General features: G+C 44.6%; 1 protein-coding gene across 4 annotated transcripts in view; it reads right to left on the bottom strand.

The window, feature by feature from the left end:
* The window catches only part of LOC143295346 (tyrosine-protein kinase Fyn-like), a 54,690-nt gene that overhangs the window by 9,925 nt on the left and 23,209 nt on the right, over positions 1-21,556 (bottom strand). For 3 of the 4 annotated variants that reach the window (XM_076606995.1, XM_076606996.1, XM_076606998.1), the window contains 4 exons: positions 19,436-19,564; positions 12,415-12,680; positions 10,626-10,782; positions 3,278-3,409 (listed from right to left, as the gene is read on the bottom strand). In XM_076606995.1, the coding sequence (XP_076463110.1) occupies positions 3,278-3,409; positions 10,626-10,782; positions 12,415-12,680; positions 19,436-19,564 (684 nt within the window). The remainder of the gene's footprint in view (positions 1-3,277; positions 3,410-10,625; positions 10,783-12,414; positions 12,681-19,435; positions 19,565-21,556) is intronic. The other variant, XM_076606997.1, reaches the window with a different exon arrangement.

Here is a 21,556-nt window from a genome sequence, read left to right as displayed (position 1 = left end):
TTCTCAAAAGAGACATTGACTGAGCTTCAGCAAGATGAAGCTATCGCCAGTTTCATGGCAGAGTACGAACAGTTCAGAGAAGGAGCCTTTGGACCAACTGCACAATTTTGGTTGTCGTACATTGATCATGTATGGCTTGTCTTTGCGCTCCTTGAGGCTGTCAAAATCAACGACTTCCTGCTCTACGCACAATGTCGCAAATGCCAGACCTTTTCTTCAGTTTCGATGGACAAAACTACACACGCTACCTGACCTTCTTCTCAGTCTTCTTGGCAAACATTGACTTGTCACATCCTGGAGCCAAGGAGATGCTGCAGAGAGGTGCTTTCAGCCTGGCAAGGTCCTTCATTCCTGGCAATCGCTGTGCAGTGGACAAAACCATGGAAGAAACGTTCATGGAGCACACCAAAAGCCGAGGAGGAGGTGGCGGAGGTGGCGCTGATCTCATGGGACTGCTGTCCAACCAGGAGGCCTACCACAGATGGGTCAGGACAACCCATGAGAGGTCAAAGTATCTTCATGCAACTCTCAACATGGCTGGCATGGCACAAGGTGATGAGGTTGGCAGTAGACATCGTGACTTGCGTCCTTCTGAGATACTGAAGAGCGAAAGCAACGTCATGAGGACTCAGGATGCAATCAAAAGTTTCATCAACCCTTTCTGTGAGGAAGCCTCTGTCAAACTCATCGCCTTGTCATCTGGAGCATCTGTCCCAGCCAGCATTCAGCATGATGTGTTGAGGCCAAGACCGACAAAGCAAAAGGGTTCAACCACCTCACCAAAGATATGGAAGATGCCGCTCTACCTCCCCATGATGCGATGCTGGTTGTGATCAATGGCAATGCAGTGTTTCACTGCTTGCAACAGCTTCCTTCCAATTTCATGGAGACCAGCCAGAAGATACCTGACATGCTGCCAAAGGGAATGGACATGGTGTTCAGTACAGACATGTACAAAACGGACTCAATCAAGGCGATGGAAAGGAAAAGGAGAGGCACTGGTGATAAGGTCATCGTGAAAGGAGAAAGCACCAAGCGTCCTGCAGACTGGAAGACGTTTCTGTCCAACGACGAAAATAAGAAGCAGCTCACCCAAGTAATACTCGACATTTGGAGCAAAGATGAGATGCGCCAAAATTCATATGTGAGGGAGAAGCCTTCCTGCTGCAATCGGCAGATGAGCTGAAGACAACAAGGACGCCAATCGCAACGCTCAAATCCACACAAGAAGAGACGGATTCCAGAGCTGCCCTCTACTGTGCATACGCTGAACGGAATGGCTACTTTTCGTCCACATCAAGAGTCCCGACTTGGACATGTTCTTCATTCTCCTGCACTTCGCTCTGCAGCTGAAGGACATGGTGATTCTGTTCGACACAGGAATAAGGAACAAACAGCGGCTCATCAACGTCACTGACATCGCAAAAAGCATACGGGCAACAGCACTGCACCGCTTTCCTGGCTCTTCATGCTTATACCGGCTGCAAAAGAACAAGTGCGTTCAAGGGCATTGGGAAAATTAAACCCATCAAAGTTCTTCAGCACAGTCCAAGATTTGTGGAAACAACTGCCCGCCTTGGAGATACATGGGCCATCGCTGAAGAAGTCAAAGCCGATCTTTAGACCTTCACCTGTGTCATGTATGGCAGACATCGTTTCACTAGTGTCAATGACCTCCGACACTAGCTACTCAAGGAGAGATGTGGAGATGAGCCATTGAACACAAACAACATTGACATGGCAAGCATGCCTCCGTGCAAACAAACTCTTCAAGAGCACATCAAACGGAGCAACTATCAAGCTGCCATTTGGAAAAGGGCTCTCAAACTCACGTCTGATGTTACAGCATCAAGCAATGGACATGGATGGATCGACGTTGATGGCACCTTGGAACCAATGTGGTCCGCATAAGACGTCATCCTGCCCGCAGATATGGTTGACTTCCTTGTGGACTTTCCAGACTCAGATGACGACGAAGAAAAAGCTGTCATATCCTACGTATCAGAAGAGTCGCTTTCTACTTGTGCCGAGGGAAGCGACTCAGAATAATGATAGGGGTAGGGGAGATAAATCGGCGACAGAGGACAGCAGAATAGGCCCATGGTGATGTGGTATAGCTCAAAAGAATCACAAGAAACTGTTCTTTGAAACTGAGGTGTACTTTGTTTCTAATAAGTTGCACAGTTTTCGAGAGAGACAGTTTATTGCAAATACTTTGGCAAATTCACAGTTCGCAATGTGTGACAGATGGTGGGTACACACATAGCTTCACTGCAGTCACCTTATTGCATATATTGTCGTTCTTATTATTGCATATCGTGCAGAAGGCATCACTGTCAACAAAAACGTAAAGGAAATTCTTGTAGCTCAAATAACGAAGACACAAGTGATCACCAAACTCATGGGATGTTTTGGAGCGACAAAAAGCAGCCGCGGCACCTGAAATGGGTACCCTTCACAATTAAGCCAGAAGGGACTGTGAGACCCAATATTTTTTATGTTAACATGATTTTTTGTGATCTATACACTCTAAAACACCAAAAAATACATGTGACAAATTTATTGGGGGTGCGGGGGGGGGGGGGGGGGGGGGGTTGAAAGGTGGACTATTTCTCCTCAATGAGTAATACATTATATTTAAGCGCTTTGAGAGGATTGAAAGTACTGTGTAAATGTACTTTTTATCAGAATTATGATCATGACATACCTGGATAAGGAATATGATAAAGATGACATACCTGGATAAGGAATACCATGATGATGACAAACCTGGTTAAGGAATACCATGATGATGACATACCTGGATAAGGAATAGCATGATGATGACGTACCTGGATAAGGAATAGCATGATGATGACATACCTGGTTAAGGAATACCATGATGATGACATACCTGGTTAAGGAATACCATGATGATGACGTACCTGGATAAGGAATACCATGATGATGACATACCTGGATAAGGAATAGCATGATGATGACATACCTGGTTAAGGAATACCATGATGATGACGTACCTGGATAAGGAATACCATGATGATGATGACATACCTGGATAAAGAATACCATGATGATGACATACCTGGATAAGGAATACCATGATGATGACATACCTGGATAAGGAATACCATGATGATGACATACCTGGTTAAGGAATACCATGATGATGATGACATACCTGGATAAGGAATACCATGATGATGATGACATACCTGGATAAGGAATACCATGATGATGATGACATACCTGGATAAGGAATACCATGATGATGACGTACCTGGATAAGGAACCTGGCCACGGGTCATTATCTCCTGCAGAAGGACGCCAAATGACCATACTGTGGACATGGTGTTGCACTTTCCGTAAAATGCTGCTTCTGGTGCTGTCCACTTGATGGGAAATTTTTTATCTTCACACACACAAAACACATGTAACACACACACACGCACGCACACACACACACACACACACACACACATGTAACACACATGTATACAAACGTACACATGTAACACACAGACACAGACACATACACACACACATGTAACAAACACACACAAACACACACATGTAACACACAGACACATAGACAAAGACACACACACATTTATTGAATGAATTTTTTTTAAAACGACTAATAATACACTAAAACAACTAAAGCTGTTACGGTCAAAGCTTCCCAAAGGAGACCACACACCCCACCCCTTTCCCAGCATGATGAACCAAACAAAACAAACAAGGAGCTGACAATCTGAACTCTGCTTCAAAGAAATCTGTTCTTTTTCTTTTCTTTTACTTAAACATTTTTATGCAATTCTAACATGTCAACATTTCACAAAGTAATAAACTCATGAAGCTTGGCCCCCTTAGAGTTTAAGGAGTTAAGAGCCGAAACACTTGACTGGGGGTGGGGGAGTGGGGGTTGGGGGGTTTGGGAGGGGGCTTCTTCTCTGAAGACCTTGTACTGTCCAGCTCTCCCTAGAGTTTCTTATCACACACCCATAAGAACATAGATAAACAGTTTGACTGACAGACAGAGAGAGTGAACATAGGCTGGATATTATCATGAAACGATGCCATTCATATGTTTACAATATATGAACATCACATCCAATTCTTGCACAAGTACTTAAATTTCTATTACAAAACCCATAATTATGGATGACTAGTTTTCATTAAAAAGGTGACTAATCAGTTGTGGTTAACAATTTGTACAGCAGCCACCTGAAAGATAAAAAAAGTGACACAGTTACAGTTAACAAAGATATACTCTATGGTGGTGGTGTGTCCATCGAGATCGATGATGACCATCGTTGTCATCCAGATGGGGGATGGGGGATGGGGGGAGGGTGGTGGTGTGGTGGGGGGAAGGATGCTCATGAATCTATCTGTGAGTGCGCAGATGGCTGAATAGTCCAATCTGCGCACGAAATGTTCGCTGACAGTTGGGGCAGACAAAGACAGGCATATCATTGTCAGGGAGCTTGTTTGCCCGTGACTTTCTGGCCTGCCTCTTCTCAACAGCTGCAGCAGTCCTGTTGGCCTCGCACAACCTGGCGCCTTTGTGCACAGCAGTGCGCCATTTGTCACGGTCCACTGCAGATTCCTCCCAGGAGTCAGGGTTGATATCAAACGCTTTCAGAGAGACTTTCAGAGTATCTCTGAAGCGCTTCTTCTGACCTCCGTGTGATCTCTTCCCTTGTTGCAGCTTGCCATAGAAGAGCCTTTTGGGCAGCCGATGGTCTGGCATGCGCGCCATGTGTCCAGCCCAGCGAAGCTGGGACTGCATCAGGATGGTGAAGATGCTGGGAAGGGTGGCTTTTGCGAGCACCTCTGTGTCTGGGGTCTTGTCTTGCCACTTGATGTTCAGTAGCTTCCTGAGGCATGTTGTGTGGAAGTGGTTCAGCTTCTTGGCATGTCGTTGGTACACTGTCCAAGTTTCGCAGGCGTACAGTAGTGTGGGGAGAACTACTGCTCTGTAGACCTTTAGCTTGGTCTCAAGACTAATGCCTCTTCTGTTCCAGACATTTGCATTGAGTCTACCAAAAGTTGCGCTTGCTCTTGCAATCCCTGACGTTCACTTCATCGTCGATGGTCGCATTTCGTGACAGTGTGCTGCCAAGGTATGTGAACCGCTCCACCGCACTGAGTCTCTGACCGTTGACTGTGATGTTGGGCTCAACGTAGGGTTTCCTTGGGGCTGGCTGATGGAGAACTTCAGTTTTCCTCGTGCTGATGGTAAGGCCGAAGTTCCTGCTGGCAGTGGCAAATTTGTCGACGCTGAGTTGCATGTCAGCTTCAGATCCAGCGTTGAGGGCACAATCATCAGCAAACAAAAAGTCTCTGATGATGTCTGTCATGACCTTCGTTTTTGCTTGAAGCCTTCTGAGGTTAAACAGCTTGCCATCTGTTTGGTACTTTAGGCCGATTCCAACATCGCCATCTCTGAAGGCATCAGTAAGCATTGCAGAGAACATGAGGCTGAACAGCGTTGGAGCCAGGACGCAGCCTTGCTTGACACCATTTGTGACAGCAAAAGGAGCAGATGTTTCACCATTGTCCTGGACTCGAGCCTGCATGCCTTCATGGAATTGGCTGACCAAGGAAATAAATTTCCGAGGGCATCCGTACTTGGCCATGATCTTCCACAGTCCCTCTCTACTCACGGTGTCGAAGGCCTTAGTGAGGTCGACATAGGTGGAGAACAGATCAGCATTTTGCTCCTGACATTTCTCTTGCAGCTGCCTTGCAGCAAACACCATGTCAGTGGTTCCGCGCTCTTTCCGGAATCCACATTGGCTCTCAGGCAAATGACCTTGGTCAAGGTGTGCTGTGAGGCGGTTAAGTAGGATCCTGGCAAGTATCTTGCCTGCTATGGAGAGCAAGGAAATGCCCCGATGGTTATCACAGGCTTGCCGGTTCCCCTTTCGCTTGTACAAGTGAATGATAGATGCATCTTTGAAATCCTGGGGGATCGTCTCTTCTTTCCACATGAGTGAGTACAGCTGATGAAGCTTCTCAGTCAGCACAGTGCCTCCATCCTTGTAGACCTCTGCTGGTATGGAGTCTGAGCCAGGTGCTTTGCCACTGGATAGCAGACGGATTGCTTTCTGGGTCTCAAGAAGTGTTGGCGGATTGTCCAGTGCTTCGTTGGTGGGGACTTGTGGGAGACGGTCTATGGCTTCATCATTTATGGAGGAAGGGCGATTTAAGACACTGTTGAAGTGCTCAGCCCATCGTTCGAGAATGTTCTCCTTCTCGGTGATCAAGGTATTCCCATCTGCACTGAGGAAGGGGGATGATCCTGAGGATGTGGGGCCGTAGACTTCTTTTAAGGCATCATAGAACCTCTTCATATCGTGCCTGTCAGCATATCCCTGGATCTCATCAGCTTTGTCACTCAGCCACTTATCCTGCATCTGGCATAACTTTTGCTGAACAGTCCTGCGGATGGCATCGTACGCATCCTTTTTTGATGTGGACTTTGGGTTGCTCAGGTGGGCTTGATGCAGACGGCGTTTCTCATCCAGAAGCTGCTTGATTTCATCACAGTTTTCATCAAACCAGTCTTTGTGCTTTCTGGTCATGGGTCCCAGGGTCTCTGAAGCTGTACAATAGATCAGCTCACGCAGGGTCCTCCAGTCAGACTCCACATTCTGGTTGTCCAGAGAGGCGGATTCCAGACGATCTTCCAGCAGCTCCACAAAGGACTGTTTGATGGTGATGCTTTTCAGCTTAGCGATGTTGAGCCGTTTTGGAGCCTTCTGGCCTTGGGGGCGTCTCTTGGGTTGGATTCGAATATTCAGCTTCGAGACTACAAGGCGATGGTCTGTCCAACACTCGGCGCCGCACATGGTCTTTGTTACACGTACATCTTGCCTATCCCTTTTCCTGACGATGACATAATCGATGAGATGCCAATGCTTTGAGCGAGGGTGCATCCATGACGTCCTGTTACGGGTAGGGAGGCAGAAAACTGTGTTGGTTATCAGCAGTTCGTGCTCTGCACAGGTCTGAAGCAAAAGCAATCCATTTGGGTTGCAGTGGCCCACACCGTGCTTTCCAATCACTCCATCCCAGGAGATGTAGTCAGAGCCAACTCTAGCATTGAAGTCCCCAAGAATGATGAGCTTGTCTGCTTTAGGGATGGCAGCAATGACAGAGTGAAGGTCCTCGTAGAACTTCGCCTTCACTTCATCCGGGTTGGTCATGGTTGGGGCGTAGGCACTGACAATGGTGAGGTGCTTCTGGCCAGATGCCAGTGGGAGTTTCATGGTCATAAGCCTACCGTTGACTCCCTTTGGGATTCCAGCTAGCTTGCTGACAAGTGCTGTTTTTACTGCAAAACCAACGCCAGCCTCACGTCGCTCTTCGCTTCCTCGTCCACTCCAGAAGAAGGTGTAACCAGATCCCCGTTCACAGAGCTCACCTTCGCCTGCAAGCCAAGTCTCACTCAAGGCTGCGATGTTGATGTTGTATCTGGCGAGTTCGGATGCAACTAGTGCTGTTCTCCTTTGGGGTCTGTCCGCGTTATCTCTGTCCAGGAGAGTCCTTATGTTCCAAGCACCAATGGTGAGAGGAACGATCCTTGTTTTTTTCTTTTCTTTCTCTTTGTTTCGACCGCTGATGTAGGGTCCCCGCCAGCCGCGGTATGCTGGCCAGGGTGATATGGAGCAGGCAATTTTTAGGGCACCTTTTCTAGCCCCTTCCTCATGCCAGGGAGGTGAGCAGTGCATTCCTAAAGAGGGCTGCTCAGACGCTCAGACGGCTGCCGAGCTCCATCGCTGCTCCTGTCGACGAAGAACAACCCTATGGCCTGAGCCGCCTGCGTGCAGGTCTGCGGCTGCGACTGCCAGTGTACCCACACCTGTCGTTTCGTCGCTCGCCTGTCGCCACAGGACTTGGGGGTGATGAAATGATGAAGGATGAAAGGTCATTTTGGATGACTGATGACTTGCGCGATGAGTTTGTTTAAAGTGAAGAGGAGTTGCGCAACGTCGACCTCACTCTCTTGTCCGGGTCCACCAATTTCCAGTGGCAAGACTAAGTCGAGACGACTGGAGGATGAGCATGGATGCAGTGGATGACCAAGATATCCTTTCGGTGTCTCATCTTGCTCTCTGCACTCCACAGTGCGCTGCTGTAATCGCCTTCCTCTCCGTTGAACCGATAGGTTTCTTCCGCAGATTCTGCCGGATCCAGACTTCGCATACATGGGTAGACACACCCCGGAGGCCAACTGCGTGTGGCATGCACACAGCACAGTGGAGCTAGATGGCCGTCGGTGGCTCTCCTGAGCCGACGCCCTTTTATGGATCTCCATAAGGGTGTCTAGCCACCCGCCTCACCAGTCCCAGAAGGGAGCGGTGGAAGTGCCGGTTTTAGTCGTCAGCAACCCGGCCCTGAACAGGTTGTACTGGATTACAGGTTACCAGTAGCAGATCTAATGACCTGACCTGACGAGCTATATAGCCTATACGGCTGTATATCTGTGCACCATGTGACAAAACCATCTAAAATGAAGTCAGCAGTCACAAAAAAGTCCCAGGCAGAGTTGAGGCATGTACATACAACAGGCTGAAGCAAGACAAGTGTGGTTTTCAGAAATTCTGTACTGAAAATTTCCTCTTTCCTGCTGATCTCTTTGTTTCCGTCACTTTTTTCCACTTTCACTATTGTCTGCTTTTTCTGCCTTCCCAGACCATTCCCCTTTCTTTTTTCCAAGCAAGCCTTTATGCTCTTTTCTCTCATTTCTGCAGTCTATGATGTACTGTCTGTGATGTTTTGCTTTCGCAAATTAAGAAGTTATGCTGTAAACACTGGGATAGACACTAGTCGTCCATTCTGCAGTGCTGTTTGCCTATCACTTATTCAACAAACACGCCCAGTAGTGGCTTGCAGTGTCACATACAAACACACACAGTATTTCCAGCTAAACACATGCTTACTACGGGCGCAGCCATTGTTATTTACATAAAGGAGACTGGCGAGATTCACAGGCTCGTTTACAGCACTTCCTGCCATGCATTTTGCACTTTTCAGAGTCCGATTTGCTTGGAGTTTGACAAAGTTGTGAATTTTTTAAATTGTAAGACGAGTTTGATGACTGTTGAGAGCTTTAGCATAATCTGAACGATGATTCTGAAGATGATTTTGAACCGTTTTAATTATTTTTGCGTGAGAATCTTGTAAAATTTGATTGTACTGAGTGACCTGGATATCGACTGACCGAGTTTTGCCAACAATGAGAGCGAAGTTAGTACTTGAATGTGAATATATTGCCGGAACCCTGAAATCATGAATCAAATGCCGGACCTCCGAAATCGATACTGTCAGTGAGTCAGTCTTGATTTCACTGATATTTATTGGTGTTCTGCACCATCTTCCTGATTGTGCTAGTTCAATGGATTATATTACTGAACTGGTTAAGTTTTGCCAATGTTTTAAAGTTTCAAAGTTGCAAGATGAGTTTGATGACTGTCGAGAGTTGTAGCATAATCTGAACGACAATACTGAAGATGATTTCTGCGTGAGAATTTTGTAAAAGTCGATCGAACTGAGTGACCTAGACATCGACTGAGTTTCACCAATATTGAGAGTGAATCGGTACTTGAGTGTGAATCGATCGCCGGACTTCAGAAATCATGAAATCAACTGCTGGACCTCTAAAATTGTGAACTGATCGCCAGACCGTCGGAAACGATACTGTCAATGAGTCAGATAATAATTTCACTGATATTTACTGGCGTTCTGCAATATCTTCCTGATTTTGTTATTTCAATGAATTATATTTTTCTTTTCATTATGGAGAAATAACACATATGAGGTAGGTTTGTTGTTTGTTTTTTTGCTGTTATTTTTCTCCCCACCAAAGGAAAACACATCATCCCTCAAAATGAAAAGAACATAAAATCAGCATGTTTATTGTTGCAATTCAAGTCGAGTAAGAAAAAGATTTTTTTTTAAAAGATGTGTTAGAAGACACTACAGACCAGACAAACTTATTATAGTTTTTTTTTTTTTTAAATACTGTAATTAAAAAAACATTTTTTCAAAGTTGACCATCAAATTTGACACTTTTATTTTTTTGGTGAAAATACAGAGCAACATGAGCCTGGAAACAAAAATTCTTTTGAAAGTTTATTATGTGTAGAATGCAGGGGAAAAAAAGTGTAACAAAAGAAAACAATTATATCTGAAATCAATTTTTTAAAATTACCTACTTTCGAAAATTGCAAGTTATTCCCCTTGGCATGGGATTTAATGGGTGATTAGTGCTGGGCGACCTGGGGGTAAGAGGGTGGCCTTTTTATGTATTTTTATGTGGCTTTCAAGTTGTTGGTTTTTTCTAGGTTTTTTTTCAGATTTTTTTGTAAACTGGGGTTGATAAATCAAGCAGAAGGGTTGACATCCTGAGCACAGCCTTGTCTTGTTTGTCTTAAGGAGATTAACGGTTAAGATAATGACATGAACTGTGGATTTTTGTTTTGTTCTGTTTCTTCCGTGTATTTTTTCAGATATGACAGGGTTTTGTAATTATGATGTGGTTGAATTTTTCATTTAGCTTGGCAGTCCTGATATGGCCCTGTGCGGTGGGCTGGACTAGAAGCAACAGTGTCAAATACCTTGTTCTCGGAGGTACTCCCCATCTTCATCAGTGACTCGGAGATCACCGAAGCACATCAGCTTGGCAACGTTGTTGTCCCCCACCAGGATGCTTCGTGCTGCCACGTCCATGTGGATACAGCCATTGTGCCCCAGGTAGGACAGTCCGCTGGCCACCTGTCACACAGCATCCGGTTATCACCCCACAAACTCTGGCACCACGGTCATGACCTGTACATGCCTTCCCCCAAACCTCTCCATCCAGAACAGATTACGTCAAAATCAGGAACATGCTGAAATGTTCAGGAATTCATACTTCTGTAAGTGCTTCCATTTTACTTTAAAACCTTGTTAGAGGAATGTTGATACTAATTACTTTTTTTACATTCATTATCAGCTGTTTCTCTTGTTAAATCAATAACTTCCCTTTTACAAATTCCATTAATTTTCTTTAATCGTACTTCTATTCAAGTCAGATATTCATCTTTGATTTCCCTCTCCATCTACCGAGTTTCCCACATCTGCCAGTATTTTCTCCACATCCACAAAACCTTGAGAGGTGGTCTGGACTGGATGCTACTTATTCACGAGAGATTCTTCTTCTTCTTCTTCATTCATTGGCTGCAACTCCCATGTTCACTCGTATATACACATTGACCTGGGAGATGGGAAAAATCTTCACACTTTACCCACCAGGCGCCATTACTGAGATTCGATCCCAGGACCCTCAAAGTCAAATGCCTAAACCACTTGGCTATTGCGCCTGTCATTCAGAAGAGATGATATGCCAAGGTCTCATGAGTACCATGCACTGTGCACACAAAAAAGAACCCACTTCAACAAAAGAGCTGTCCCTGGCAAAATTCTATAGAAAAATTCTCCTTCATAGGAAAACATTCACCTGGAGGTAGAAAAAAATATATATGGGTGCTGCTGCACTGTAGTGACAACACTTTCCCCTTAGAAAGCAACCCGGATATCACACAGAGAAATCTGTTGTGACCAAGTAATACAACACAACTCACCATGACGCCCCCACCCTTCCCCCTCCTGCCTTTTTCTTTATCTATCTTAAATAACATCATTCAAATATCAAAATTAACACTTGTAACTAAATGTCTACAATCACCAATGCGTGTGATATCACACCAAAAAAAACCCACAAGAATTCAGGTACAATAATGTTCATATTCCTATCCTAAAAAGAAGTGAAGAGATCCAAACTGAGGTGGTATTGGGCACTTATCACGATCAGTACGGTTTGCCATGACAGCCACACACAAGGCACAGTGCAAGAAAGGAGAGGCAGACAGAAAGAAAAAGAAAAGACAGAAGGACATCCCAGAACTGACAGCCTGAGACTGAGTGACACCCTGAGAGAGACAAGGACCTGGGAGAAGTGGAGAGAACTGGTGGCCAGGTCATCAGTGGTGCCCTTACAGCTTGAGATTATGGGGAAGAAGAAGAAGAAGAAGAAGAAGAAGAAGAAGAAGAAGAAGATGATGATGATGATGATGATGATGAAGGAGAAGAAGAAGAACGAGGAGGAGAAGAATAAGGAGGAAAAGAAGGAGGAGAAGATGATGGAGAAGAAGACAACGAAGAAGAAGAAGGTGAAGAAGAAGACGGAGAAGAATAAGATGATGATGATGATGATGAAGAAGAAGATGGTGATGAAGAAGAAGAAGACGAAAAGAAAAAAAAAAAAAGAGAGGAAAAAGAAGATGATGATGATGTTGTCGAAGATGAAGAAGAGGAGGAATAAGAAAAAGAAGAAGATGATGAAGATAAACACTTCTAGTGGCACACCTGAGCGGCCATGTCTATGAGACAGGGCAGATCAACGTGTGTGCCCTTCCCCTCCCGCAGGTACTCCAGCAGACTGCCCTGACTCATCCATTCTATGACCACACACATGGGCTCAGCTTTGGTGTGCACGCCAAACACATGCTCCAACTTGTCATGCCGGAATTTCTTCAGCAGGTCCACTGCCTCCAGAAACTCATCAACAGACATTGCTGGTTCTCTCTCCGCCTCCCGCATTCTGACAGCCACATCCAAACCCAGGTACTGTCCTGTAAAATGAGTTCCATCACTGAATCATCAAAAGTGTATCGTGCTGTAGTGTATTTACTTTTTGTCACAACACACGTCTCTGTGTAAAATTCAGGCTGCTCTTCCCCCCAGGGAGAGTGTGTGTCCCCACATTATTCTTTGTTTTCTGTCTGCAAGTGTGTTTGTTTTCAATCAAAGTGGACAGGGGCAACCCTTTTGTTGCCAGGGATTCTTTTACATGTGGTTAGTGCGTGCTGCATACGGGACCTCAGTTTATTGTCTCACCTGAAAGACTAGCACCCAGACCACCACTCAAGGTCTAGTGGAGGGAGAAGTAAAAATCCCGCTCAGTATAAAGGACTTGAACTCAAGGACACTTGCTTCCTAGCTGTGTGTCACCACAAGACCAGTGTCCAGTGCTGATGAATCCCCCACAGGGACCACTGAAGCCAACTTTCTCACCATGTCAAAGTACAAATGTTTGGGAAGGGAGGTGTTTGATTATCATTCTTTTCCTTATATGATGTTTTATAATCAAACAGAAAAATTGTGGGGAGGGAATGAAATAACTTTTTGGGGGAGGGGGGAAAAAAAAAGCACACCACACTTATTTTCACCCTGCCCTCAAAGGAAGGGAAAATATTAAATACATGCAACTCAAGAAGCATAATATTAAAATGGTAAAGTATGAAGTTTCTAAATATGCCAAAAACATGAAATACATAAATGCAAGCATAAATATTATCGACAACAGACAGAGATAGAAAGAAAGAGAGGGGGGACGGGGTGAAGAGAGAATGAGTGGGAAAGTGAAAGATATTGACTGATTGCATTTTCCTTTTGAGTCCTGAAAAATACATTTAATACATTATGACTAGTAAGGACATTGAGAATGGCTGAAATATTCCACAATAAGCCACCTGAATACAAAAGACTAGATTTTAAAAGATCAGTTTATAAGAATCATTGAGGCAAAGTTGAATGGTTAAAATAATAATCATAATCTATCGATAGTCTCTTCACATTTTCTGTTTCAATGTTTTTTTTTGTTGTTTTTTTTCTTTTACTAAAATAAATCAAACTTTTATTATACTGACGGTCTCTTCTCTTTCTTCTTCTTCTTTTTTTATTTTGATGATTTTTGGACTTAATGAATGAATCAAAATATCATTTGTACTTACATATTCCCAAACAAATTTTGGTAGATCCACTTGAAAACAAAACAAAACAGACAAAAAACAACAACACAACAACAAAAAAGAAAAGAAACAAAACTGAAAGAGTGTGGGAACATGTGAGAAACGTGAGTACAGGGGAGACAAATCCATCACACCTTGTAAACAACAAAAACAACAACAGTGCAATGCTGGAACAAGTGACACAGCAGTGAGTTAAAAAAAAAGAAAAAGTGCAAGGTCCCATTGCCTTTTATGGTCACTGGGGCAGTGAATTCATATTGACTGTGTGTAGGGCTTGGTATACAAACTTCGAAAGCCATGGCTCTTTCAGTCCTCTCCTGCTGTTTGAACCTTCCCCAATGAAGTCAGCTACCTATTCACACCTGGCTGAAGTGAGGAAAGTCAGAGTGCCTTTCCCAAGGACACGACACCGTACTGAAACAGGGATTTGAACCCTGATTACTGGTGGTACAGTTACCGTCAGCACAGAACTGATGCAACTTTGCTCAGTGTCTTCTGTGACAAACAATGCAACAGAAAAGCCAGTGTTATTACCTCAATATATTTATGAATCACAATACTATGTAATATATTCCCTTTATAACAATACTATGGAAACGCATGACATACATTATACCTGTCTTTATGCCAGGTATAACAGCATTATCATTTTACCTGCAATATTGTTGTCCTGAACAGTGATATTTAACCATAACTGTTGTATGGGTTGTTTTTTCAAGACGTTTGATATAGGGATACCATTTCCTTGTGAAGACTGTGGGTAAAATTCCCAAGTAATGGTCACATCTCTCTGCTTTATAATTCTTTCTTAAATGATGACAGTACAGAGAGGTCTTCACACACAGTCATGGTGACAGTACAGAGAGGTCTTCACACACAGTCAGGGTGACAGTACAGAGAGGTCTTCACACACAGTCAGGGTGACAGTACAGATAGGTCTTCAGAGGTCTTCACACACAGTCAGGGTGACAGTACAGATAGGTCTTCAGAGGTCTTCACACACAGTCAGGGTGACAGTACAGAGAGGTCTTCAGAGGTCTTCACACACAGTCAGGGTGACAGTACAGAGAGGTCTTCACACACGGTCAGGGTGACAGTACAGAGAGGTCTTCACACACACACACAGAGTCAGGGTGACAGTACAGAGAGGTCTTCACACACACTCAGGGTGACAGTACAGACAGGTCTTCACACACACTCAGGGTGACAGTACAGACAGGTCTTCACACACACACTCAGGGTGACAGTACAGAGAGGTCTTCACACACAGTCAGGGTGACAGTACAGAGAGGTCTTCACACATACACAGTTAGGGTGACAGTACAGAGAGGTCTTCACACACACTCAGGGTGACAGTACAGAGCAGCCTTCACATACACACAGTTAGGGTGACAGTACAGAGAGGTCTTCACACACACACAATCAGGGTGACAGTACAATGAGGTCTTCCCGCACACAGTCAGGGTGACAGTACAAAGAGGTCTTCACACACACACAGTCAGGGTGACAGTAAAGAAAGGTCTTCACACAAACAGTCAGGGTGACAGTACAGAGAGGTCTTCACACACAGTCAGGGTGACAGTACAGAGACGTCTTCACACACATTCAGGGTGACAGTACAGAGAGTTCTTGACACACACACATAGTCAGGGTGACAGTACAAAGAGGTCTTCACACACACAGTCAGGGTGACAGTACAGAGAGTTTTTCACACAGACAGTCAGGGTGACAATACAGAGAGGTCTTCACACACACACTCAGGGTGACAGTACAAAGAGGACTTCACACACACACTCAGGGTGACAGTATAGAGAGGTCTTCAAACACACACAGTCAGGGTGACAGTACAGAGAGGTCTTCACACAGACAGACAGGGTGACAGTACAGAGCGGTCTTCTCACGCACATAGTCAGGATGACAGTACAGAGAGGTTTTCACACACATAGTCAGGGTGACAGTACAGAGACGTCTTCACACAGACAGTCGGCGTCACAGTACAGAGAGGTCTTCACACACACACTCAGGGTGACAGTACAGAGAGGTCTTCACACAGAGTTAGGGTGACAGTACAGAGAGGTCTTCACACACACACAATCAGGGTGACAGTACAGAGAGGTCTTCACACACACACAATCAGGGTGACAGTACAGAGAGGTCTTCACACACACAGGCAGGGTGACAGTACAGAGAGGTCTTCACACAGACAGCTTTGGTGACAGTACAGAGAGGTCTTCACACACAAAATCAGGGTGACAGTACAGAGAGATCTTCACACACACAGCCAGGGTGACAGTAGAGATAGGTCTTCACAAAGTCAGGGTGACAGTACAGAGAGGTCTTCACACACACACAGTCAGGGTGACAGTGCAGAGAGGTCTTCACATACACACAGTCATGGTGACAGTACACAGAGGTCATTACACACACACAGTCAGGGTGACAGTACACAGAGGTCATTACACACACACAGTCAGGGTGACCATACAGAGAAGTCTTCACATACAGTCAGGGTGACAGTACAGAGGTCTTCACACACACAGTCAGGGTGACAGTACAAAGAGGTTTTCACACAGTCACGGTGACAGTACAGAGAGGTGTTCACACATACAGTCAGGGTGACAGTACAGAGAGGTGTTCACACATACAGTCAGGGTGACAGTACAGAGAGGTCTTCACAGAGACAGTCAGGGTGACAGTACAGAGAGGTCTTCACAGAGACAGTCAGGGTGACAGTACAGAGAGGTCTTCACACACAGTCAGGGTGACAGTACAGAGAGGTTTTCACACATACACAGTCAGGGTGACAGTACAGAGAGGTCTTCACACATACACAGTTAGGGTGACAGTACAGAGAGGTCTTCACACACACACAGGGTGACAGTACAGAGCAGCCTTCACATACACACAGTTAGGGTGACAGTACAGAGAGGTCTTCACACACACAGAATCAGGGTGACAGTACAATGAGGTCTTCCCGCACACAGTCAGGGTGACAGTACAAAGAGGTCTTCACACACACACAGTCAGGGTGACAGTAAAGAAAGGTCTTCACACAAACAGTCAGGGTGACAGTACAGAGAGGTCTTCACACACAGTCAGGGTGACAGTACAGAGACGTCTTCACACACATTCAGGGTGACAGTACAGAGAGTTCTTGACACACACACATAGTCAGGGTGACAGTACAAAGAGGTCTTCACACACACAGTCAGGGTGACAGTACAGAGAGTTTTTCACACAGACAGTCAGGGTGACAATACAGAGAGGTCTTCACACACACACTCAGGGTGACAGTACAAAGAGGACTTCACACACACACTCAGGGTGACAGTATAGAGAGGTCTTCAAACACACACAGTCAGGGTGACAGTACAGAGAGGTCTTCACACAGACAGACAGGGTGACAGTACAGAGCGGTCTTCTCACGCACATAGTCAGGATGACAGTACAGAGAGGTTTTCACACACATAGTCAGGGTGACAGTACAGAGACGTCTTCACACAGACAGTCGGCGTCACAGTACAGAGAGGTCTTCACACACACACTCAGGGTGACAGTACAGAGAGGTCTTCACACAGAGTTAGGGTGACAGTACAGAGAGGTCTTCACACACACACAATCAGGGTGACAGTACAGAGAGGTCTTCACACACACACAATCAGGGTGACAGTACAGAGAGGTCTTCACACACACAGGCAGGGTGACAGTACAGAGAGGTCTTCACACACAAAATCAGGGTGACAGTACAGAGAGATCTTCACACACACAGCCAGGGTGACAGTACAGAGAGGTCTTCACACAGACAGCTTTGGTGACAGTACAGAGAGGTCTTCACACACAAAATCAGGGTGACAGTACAGAGAGATCTTCACACACACAGCCAGGGTGACAGTAGAGATAGGTCTTCACAAAGTCAGGGTGACAGTACAGAGAGGTCTTCACACACACACAGTCAGGGTGACAGTGCAGAGAGGTCTTCACATACACACAGTCATGGTGACAGTACAGAGAGGTCATTACACACACACAGTCAGGGTGACAGTACACAGAGGTCATTACACACACACAGTCAGGGTGACCATACAGAGAAGTCTTCACATACAGTCAGGGTGACAGTACAGAGGTCTTCACACACACAGTCAGGGTGACAGTACAAAGAGGTTTTCACACAGTCACGGTGACAGTACAGAGAGGTGTTCACACATACAGTCAGGGTGACAGTACAGAGAGGTGTTCACACATACAGTCAGGGTGACAGTACAGAGAGGTCTTCACAGAGACAGTCAGGGTGACAGTACAGAGAGGTCTTCACAGAGACAGTCAGGGTGACAGTACAGAGAGGTCTTCACACACAGTCAGGGTGACAGTACAGAGAGGTTTTCACACATACACAGTTAGGGTGACAGTACAGAGAGGTTTTCACACACACACAGTCAGGGTGACAGTACAGAGAGGTCTTCAAACACACACAATCAGGGTGACAGTACAGAGAGGTCTTCAAACACAGACAGTCAGGGTGACAGTACGGAGAGATCTTTCCGCACACAGTACAGAGAGGTCTTCACACAGTCAGGGTGACAGTACAAAGAGGTCTTCACACAGTCAGGGTGACAGTACAGAGAGGTTTTCACACATACACAGTTAGGGTGACAGTACAGAGCGGCCTTCACATACACACAATCAGGGTGACAGTACAGAGAGGTCTTCACACACACACAATCAGGGTGACAGTACAGAGAGGTCTTCACACACACACAATCAGGGTGACAGTACAGAGAGGTCTTCATACAGAGTCAGGGTGACAGTACAGAGAGGTCTTCACACAGACAGTCAGGGTGACAGTACAGAGAGGTCTTCACACACACAGTCAGGGTGACAGTATAGAGAGGTCTTCACACACACAGTCAGGGTGACAGTATAGAGAGGTCTTCACACACACAGTCAGGGTGACAGTACAGAGAGGTCTTCACACACACAGTCAGGGTGACAGTACAGAGAGGTCTTCACACACACAGTCAGGGTGACAGTATAGAGAGGTCTTCACACACACACAGTCAGGGTGACAGTACAGAGAGGTCTTCACACACACACACAGTCAGGGTGACAGTACAGAGAGGTCTTCACACATACACAGTCAGGGTGACAGTATAGAGACGTCTTCACACACACACACAGTCAGGGTGACAGTACAGAGAGGTCTTCACACACAGTCAGGGTGACAGTACAGAGAGGTCTTCACACACACAGTCAAGGTGACAGTACAGAGAGGTCTTCATACACACAGGGTGACAGTACAGAGAGGTCTTCACACACACAGTCAGGGTGACAGTACAAAGAGGTCTTCACACACACAGTCAGGGTGACAGTACAGAGACAGGTCACTGCATGCAAGGAAAGAACAAGAGAGGGAGAGACAAGGACGCTGGCGTGCGTATCAGCCTGAGAAGGGACAGCAGTTTACATTCACTGACCTTGGTGCCAGAGTTATTCTCAGGATTGCTGCAATCGTTCATGCTGGTCATACTCCACAGTTACCTAATATAAAAACCTGGATCATTACAGCAGCAGATCCCTACCTTTCCAGACTGTCACACACAACCCAATGCCAATTCTCTTCCCGATGTTGAGTTTGTCCGGGTCGATTTCCCAACCATCAGGGGTTTCTGGAGGCACATCATCCGTGACAGGCTGGTCATCTGCACCACCTGTCCATCACATCTTTTTTTTTTTTTTTCCGTTTCAAGCACAGCTCAGTTTTTTGTTGTTGTTTGTTTCTGTTTTTTTTTGTTTTTTTTTTGTTTTATGTGGCCTCAGTATCACTCACTGAGCACAATCTTTTGTTTTTTCTTCCGGCGTTTTTTTTTTAAACATTAGTGCTTCACATGAACGTCTTCATTGGCCAAAAAAACCCAAAAAGCAAAAAAATAAAATAAAATAAAAATTAAAACAAAAACAAAATAAAAGGGAAAAACAGAGGAACAAACATACATACGTATACATACCTACATGTCTGTCTGATTTCATATACATGTATATGTCATTGTAGCATTTTTAATGTATGGTTACCTCTAAATGGGGTTTTATTTGCTCGTGTTCGCATGCATGTGTATGTGTGTGCATGCGTGTGCGGACGTATGTGTTTGATTTCATAACAAGATTGGAGTTCAATATTAAATATTCCAAACCATACACATGGACTTGTCCCACACAAATTCCTACAAAGACAGCTGCTGCCATCCCCCTTCTTCCCACCTCCTCCCTTGTCGTTTAATTTGTAATCAGCATTTCCTTTTCCATGTAAATCTGTTTAATGCATTCATATGTTTCTGTATTTCATTTCTTGTTCAAAGATTAAAGATAAGGATATTGGCGTGGCTGTCTTTGTCTTGTTATAGATACATTTGCACATTTTCCTTTTGACCTTTTGAATGATAATTTTATTGCATTCAAAGCTGTCTGATCCTTTCACTCCAAAAAGGACTTTGTTCACACTAACTGCTCCAACTATGTAAAATTCGATATGTTTCAAGAATAATTTCACTGGTGGGCATTTGTAGAAGAAGTATTCTATGTAATCAACTTCGTCTAAGCAAACTGAGCATTTATTGTTTTCCATTATTTCCATTTTATGCAATAGAATATTAGTTGGATATATGTTGTGCAATATTTTCCATTGTAGTTTTTTTTTTAATCTGGTTTCTTCAGTTGATGAAGATGGCAGTAGCCTGTAGTAATGATCAATTTCCACGTTAAGTTTCCAAAGCCAGAAGTGGTAGGCACATGGTTTTACTTCATCTTTCTTTGATTTTTTCATTCTTTGGGATATGAATTTTGGCTTTGTACAGAACACTTTTAGGTCGTCAACTCTGTCAGAATTGACAGTTTCTTTTATGTCACCCATCCATTTCTTCCACTGGTGAGGAATAGTGTTTAATAAAGCATTATATTCAAAAAAAAGAAGGCTATTTTTCCCCGAATTTCTCTATAATTTCTTGAAAGTTATTCATCCTTTTTTCTCGTATGTTAATAATAATAATAATAATAATTCATAACTTTTCTATGGCACGATATCCAGTACTAATGCTGCTCAAAGCACCTTACATCATCGAGCCAGATATAAACATGACATAAAACATTACAACAGCTCAATTCAATGCGTTCACAGAATGAATAAAAAAGCATGATCCACGAAACCATAAAAATATCAAGGAAATGATGCTTAGATTAAAAAGAAATACATTCCTTAAAAACACACATTTTTTAGACACACACATACATGCGCGCGCACACTCACACTCGCATGTGCGTGCACACACACACACACACACGCGCGCACGCGCACACGCGCGCGCCTAGACACATTGAATACATCAACTGCACTAAAACAGGATTACGTGAGTTTTAATATCTCTAGCATAAAACTCCATATGGCGAGCAGACTTTGGACTATCCATCATGCTGAGTACAGAAATGTTTGCGGAAAAGGTGTGTTTTCAGATCTGACATGAAGGTCTGGAGATCAGGAGCATTTCTGAGGGACGATGGCAAAGAATTCCAAACTTGGGGTACTTGAGCCCTAAAAGACCTTTTCCCTGCACATTTTAAATTAGTTCTTGGGACTTTTAAGTAACAATTCAGAACTGGATCTTAGCGTTCTACATGGTTTGTACATTTCCAGCACAGAGGAGAGATACAGG

This window comes from Babylonia areolata, chromosome 20, assembly GCF_041734735.1.
Source record: "Babylonia areolata isolate BAREFJ2019XMU chromosome 20, ASM4173473v1, whole genome shotgun sequence".
In the NCBI taxonomy this organism is placed as follows: domain Eukaryota; kingdom Metazoa; phylum Mollusca; class Gastropoda; order Neogastropoda; family Buccinidae; genus Babylonia; species Babylonia areolata.
This window is presented reverse-complemented; position numbering and strand designations above follow the sequence as displayed.